Source organism: Ictidomys tridecemlineatus, chromosome 1 (genome assembly GCF_052094955.1).
Source record: "Ictidomys tridecemlineatus isolate mIctTri1 chromosome 1, mIctTri1.hap1, whole genome shotgun sequence".
NCBI classification, from domain to species: Eukaryota; Metazoa; Chordata; class Mammalia; order Rodentia; family Sciuridae; genus Ictidomys; species Ictidomys tridecemlineatus.
In genome coordinates, this window is record NC_135477.1 from 185,203,661 (window position 1) to 185,209,676 (window position 6,016).

Genomic DNA, 6,016 nt, shown 5'->3' on the forward strand with positions numbered 1-6,016 from the left:
TTAACTTGCAGTACTAGGTCCCTGACTGTCCAAACTGCATGTCTACAGTCTCCAAACTCCTGTATCACGGTGGGGTGGGGGGTAATGTATTTCCATACCCAGAAAATGAACCCTCCTATGCCTGATGGATTGACTTCTCTGAAGAATAAAGGAAAGTTGGTGACCTAAGGTTTGCTTCTCTTCTCCTGCCTCAGTGGATTGTGGGCCATGCGCATACAGTAATACCTCACTGCATCGGTTGCATAGAAAAACAATGATATTTTATGTATATTACATTAAAGAACTCACAACCAATTTCACCTGTAACTGACTCTCTTGTTTTTAGGATTTTTTTTTTTCCTAGACAATCACTCTACCACTGAGGTATGCCTGAGCTACTAAACTGTTTCTTTATCGTTTTTTAGGTGGCTTTCTGAAAATTTAAAAATACATGACACATTTTATTTCAATTAAACAGGGCCTTCCTTTCCCATAGCTGGGGCTGAGCCGTCTAAAAGAACACAGGTGAGGAAGGTCATGCAATTTGAAATCGTAATAAAATTCTCAAGTTACTCCCAATCGTGAACAGCATAGTTATTTGTACATATGGCTGACATTCGTTAGTCCTCTTCAGTTGTTGCCTTCCTCACCAGGAAGAATACAAACGTTTCCCGCCAGGCTCAGGTACCCTCTGGCCAAGGAAGCCCTGCCTGAAAAGGGCTGGGCCAAGAGCCTGTCACTCTGGCCTGTTTCAGCCACCGACTGGTTAGAATAGCTGTCACTCAAGACTGTGAGGCGGACAATTAGGCGCTGAGGAGGAACTGTCCAATCAGGTGCGCAGACGGAGGGGAAGGGCGGGCTCTCGCAAACTCGCTCCTTCCTCCATTGCGCTTTTGCCACTTCGCTGGATCCCCAGGGACTCTGCGTATCCTGGGGCCCCGCCGAGCTCGGATATCGGACATCCCTAGGAAGGACGGCGGGTCACTGGAGCCCCTCCAAAACGATGAGTGTGCGGCTAGTACTGGCCGGACCCGGTGAGCACCTGCCTTGGCCACGCAAGTCCCTGTGAGCTGCGGAGCGTGGGGCGGAGTCCCCAATGCGGGTGGCCTGGACCCTGTCCCTTATCCCGCGGGGTGAGGAATGCTTGATGGCGGGTCCACGAAGTCGGCTGCATAGTGTGTTACGAGTCCCTGCTGGCGGGTGACCCTGGACCTTATCCCCCTGATCCCGCGGGGTGGGCTGGGTGGCAGGTCCCCGAGTTCAGATGCAGAGGGTGACCGAGTCTTCTCTGGCTAGTCGTCCTGGGTGTCTGTCTCAGGGCTGGGCTGGGCAGCAGGTCCCTGTCCTCCTCCGCTCCCTTTTGGCGACCTCTCTGGGTCATTATCTAGGCAGCTCATGCAGCCTGACGCTCCCAGAATGTGCGGTGAGCAGGGGAGGGTGACATGGAATCCGGACTCAGGTGTGTTCTGTCAGTGACAGTTGGCCCTTGGGGTTCCCGTTTGTCCCTGTTTTCTCCACAGAATTAACCTGTGTACCCTACAGCACATACTCCTAAATGTGCAGGAAGCTGGGTGTGAAATCCATTTCCCATTGAGACTTTGCTGCTCCTAGGGCTAGCAGCAGACCCCTACAGACCCCAGCTCTATTTTGTATTTTATTTAGATACAGGATCTCATTGAGTTACTTAGTGTCTTGCGGTTGCTGAGGCTGGCTTTGAACTTAGGATCCTCCTACCTCCGCCTCCCGAGGCACTGGAATTGCATGCATGGGCCACCACACCTGACCAGATGGTGTTTTAATTTTGATAGTTTCATCTATTAATTAATAGCACTTCTAAAAAAACGTTTTATTTTATTTTATTATTTTTTTTAATGTGGGCAAAGTTTTCTCAGGAGTGGAAAGCAGAGAGGAATTACCTAGAAAGTCCTCATAAAGTCCTGATGCATCTCTTCATCATGCCCAGGAACAGACACCTCTGCAGAGTCTTTGGGCAGAGGTATTTTTTCAATACCACACAGGGTCCTGTGTCCTCAGCCAATCTGTCCTTTCCTGGGGCTGCAGCAGGGTGCCCACAGGTGTGCTGTGCCCTGAAGGGTGCAGGTAATTTCAAGTTCTGCATCAGCTCCTCCTAGAGGACAGCCTAAGGTATAGGAAGCAGCCTCTCAGGGGAGCAGCTGGAGATACTCAGGTCAGGCAGTGAGATGCTGGTGTTGAGGGAACATGACACACATGGTTCTTGCCCTCTGGATGCATTCAGAGCTTTGAAGGAAGAACAGTTATCCTAAAGAGCAGGGGAAACTAACCCTAGCAAGGTGGAGCAAAACCCTACAAAGCTCTTCAGCAGCAGGAGGCAGGTGGGAGGTTGTGCCTAGTGACAGATGGCCTGACCTGAAGCTGGAGTCTGACAGGTCAGTGTCCAGTGGTGCTGCAGCTGCCTGGATTTGTTGTCTTGGAAAGACTGGCTCAGGTATTTTAGTGTCAGTTTTTTTTTTTATTAATTGTATAATGCAGTTTATTAGTAGAGCTGATTAGAAAATATTCCTAAAGAGTAAGATAGAGATATAATTCAGTGGGGAAAGAAGGCTAGAAACAGAAAAGAAATACTTGGTCTTATATTTCCTTAGTTAAAAATTCTTATGTACTGGTTTTGTTCCCCAGAGTGAGTTTACCGAGTCTCTCAGATGCCTTTTTTTGCGGGGTGGGGGGTGTTGCTAATTTAAAATATAATTCCAGGGCTTTGCTTTGGGAATGCTACCTGGGAATAGAAAAAAGGGAAAACCTATGTTTCAGTGTGGCTGCAGATATGAATGTATTCATGTGTTAGAGAACTTGGTTTCTTCTTTTTTTTTTTTAATATTTGTTTTTTAGTTGTAGTTGGACACAATACCTTTATTGCATTTATTTATATGTGGTGCTGAGGATTGAACCCAGGTCCTTGCACATGCTAAGCGAATGCTCTATCACTGAGCCACAACCCCAGCCCTCTTCTTCTTTTTTTTTTTGGTGTGTGTGTGTGTGTGTGTGTGTGTGTGTGTGTGTGTATGTGTATGTGTGTGCGCTGGGGATTGAATGGGTTTGAGCATTCAAGGCAGGCACTCTATCAAATGACATAGATCCCCAGTCCAGAAGTGTGTTTCTTTATTACAAAAATTCAACCTCACTAACTTAGTGAGGGCTTTGCTAACTTGCTGAGGCTAGTTTTGAACTGGTGTTTGTTCTGTATCATCCTCTGAAGTCACTGGGATTGTAGGCCTGCACTACTGCACCTGTCTAGTTAAAAATTCTTATGTACCTTTTTCTCCTTTCAGGTGTGTTCTTTTTGAGGGAGCAGGGGTGGGAGAGGGGTTTAAAATAGAATTCTACAACTTGGCTTTGGAAATGCTACCTGGGAAAAGAAATAGGAAAGATCTTGTTCCTTTGTGGTTGCAGAAAGTGAGTACGTTTCCCCAATACATGTGGCAGACTAATTGGTTCATTATAAAGATTCACCGAATCATGAGCTCTTATATTTTGCAGAGGAGGGCACAGGGACAGGCGAGAGTCAGATCCCAGGTCAGAGAATGTTTCACCAGAAGTCATCTTGTTCTCAGGGGTATGTTTCACCAGAATGTTCACCAGAATGTTTCACCAGAAGTCATCCTGTTCTCAGGAAGAAGGGTATATATTGGCTCTTGCTGTCAGTGGGTCGGAGTGCAGGGCCCTGGTTCAAGGAGAGAAATTTGAGTCAGTTTTGCTTAACAAGTATTTTTCTGATCCCTGAAAACAAAATTGGTTCCCTTATCACTTATGAGGGGAAAAAAAGAGGGGAGGGATTTTCAGGATCAATGTGTATCTGCCATGGGTTAAAAAGGGAACATCTTTTGAGTCATAATGGGAAGGGGTTTCTGTGCAGGAACTGCTCTAGCAGAATGCAGTGTTGGGGTTATTGAATCATAGATTTATTTTGCAGAATTCTCTTTGACACTTTCTTTTTCTTACATATCTTTTTATTTTGGCCAATCCTGAGTTGAGTCCTTTAAACTGAACCTAAGTGATGTGCTTTGCTAAAATCAAATCAGTGAAGTTGAGGAGGGGTGATGGGAGTTCCAGTTTATAGTTCTTGGCTCTCAGCAGTGTGGCTGGCCCTCCTGCCCTGCAGCTGGCATCTACAGTGGGGCAGTATTGTGGAGCTGACCCTGAACTAGGGTTTGTGCTGACTGGTGGTGTCAGAATTGAACTTTTGAGTGACTTGTGATTCTGGAGAACAGATTGGTGTTCATCAAACTCACATTGTAGGTGTCAGAAGTGGTTTCAGGAAAGAGGCCTCACTGGCCAGGACCTTCATGTGCCTCCTGGTGGGTGCTTGGGTGCCAGTGACAACTGAGGTCCTACAGGAGGGAACATTCCACTCTGGGGAGAGGAGAGCACAGTGACCTTCCAGAACCAAATGTCCCAGCTGCTCATGTTATCCTCATTCCCTAGGAGAAGCCACATGAGCTGCAACCTCTGTGAGAGTGGTCCCCAAGCGGAGATTCCTGGTGAACTGTGGATAAGAGGGTGCTTTCCTGAGCTGGTTTCTGTTGCTTTCTTTATCAAGTCTTGCTGCTGTACAATTCTAGTTTGTCCCAAGAATGTAGCAAGTTCATTTTTTTTTTCTTTCTTTTTTTCCTTTGGTAGTGGGGATTGAACTCAGGGGCACTCAACCAATGAGCCTCATCCCTGGCCCTTTTTGTGTAATTTCTTTTTTCTTTTTTATATAGCCATTGTCTCATTGCATTGCTTATGCCTCCCTGTTGTGAGCCTGGCTTTGATCTCATGATCCTTCTGCCTCTGGATCACAAGCCAGTGGGATAACAGGCATGTAACACCTCACCCGCCCAAGAATTTCATTCCTTCTTTAATGGAAGATTTTTATATTATGGATTAACATTTATTTGGATACAGTAATTTGATGTAACAAAGAACAGAGTTTTTGAAATAATTTTTCAATGCTCAGTTTAGTAAGAAGCTATATACCCATATATTCCTGTCCAAATAGGGGTGGGTTGGCCCTGCCTCTCTCAGGCTGCCTCTCTCCCTGCTCTCTCCAACCTCTGCCTGGAGGTGAGTGCAGTGCTAATTCTGTCTTTCCTTCTAGTTTAACCAGCTGTGAGGAAGCAGAATTTTTCTTAGTTCTGTCTTATTGAATTTTCAGTACCTTAATGTTACCATTAGTGCTTTATCACTGGAGTTCTATAATGTGCAATGTGTCGTTTCTCTGCCTCAGTTGGTTAGACTCCTGTGCTGTCTGAGTCTTTGGGTCTCCCAATTTCTTCCCTGTTCCTGCTTCAGGAATCTCACTTGTTTCCAGTTTCATTTTTATGTTTTTGACAATTTCATTCTATTTTTAAATTTGGTCCCCAAGTGTGCACCCTTTATAATTTTGTACACACAGGGAAATTCTCAGGTTATTGATTATGGATAAACTGCACTGTAGTATGTGGAGCAGCTCTCTCACTGTTCATCCTTGTGTGTTTACCCTCTTACCTGTCTATCCTTTTATACTTCCATGTGGCTATATATTGCTTTTCACTGAATACCATTAGCATGAGCAAATTTCTGTTTATATCCATGTTCTTTGAAATGGTTTTCAGTCATTTTCTCATTTTGAATTTATTTTTGAGGCTATATCTTTTACTTTTATTATTCTCTGCACTTGAATTTCTTTTTTTCTTGTAAAGACTGCAGACATCTGCCCTGAGGTAGGGTAGCCTTCTTGCACCCTATTGCAGTTTGATGGAGAAAACCCCTTTTTAACAAATGTGAGTGTATCACTCTCTTCTTTTGAATTTATCTTATAAAGAAAACCTACTGGACAGGGGGCATGGTGTATTTCAAGAGATAAATCCTTAGGTGTCCCCTCCTGGACACAGGGAATGAGTCCCCTTGGGCCAAATTTCAGCAGTCAGAGGGTGGCTGCCAACATGGGAATGTGTTTACCCCTCTGTGTGTGGGTATTCATTCTGAACTGTGAGTGAGGCAGGCTCCTCACCTGAGCTGGTTCAGGTGTTTTCTTTTG

At 45.2% G+C, this 6,016-nt stretch overlaps 1 protein-coding gene across 1 annotated transcript in view; it reads left to right on the plus strand.

Moving 5' to 3' along the window:
* Positions 1–975: 975 nt before the first annotated feature.
* Positions 976–6,016, plus strand: part of LOC101971895 (uncharacterized) — a 46,698-nt gene continuing 41,657 nt past the window's right edge. The window contains 1 exon segment of the mRNA XM_078053011.1: positions 976–1,112. Coding sequence (XP_077909137.1) covers positions 1,076–1,112 — 37 coding nt within the window. The 5' untranslated portion in view covers positions 976–1,075.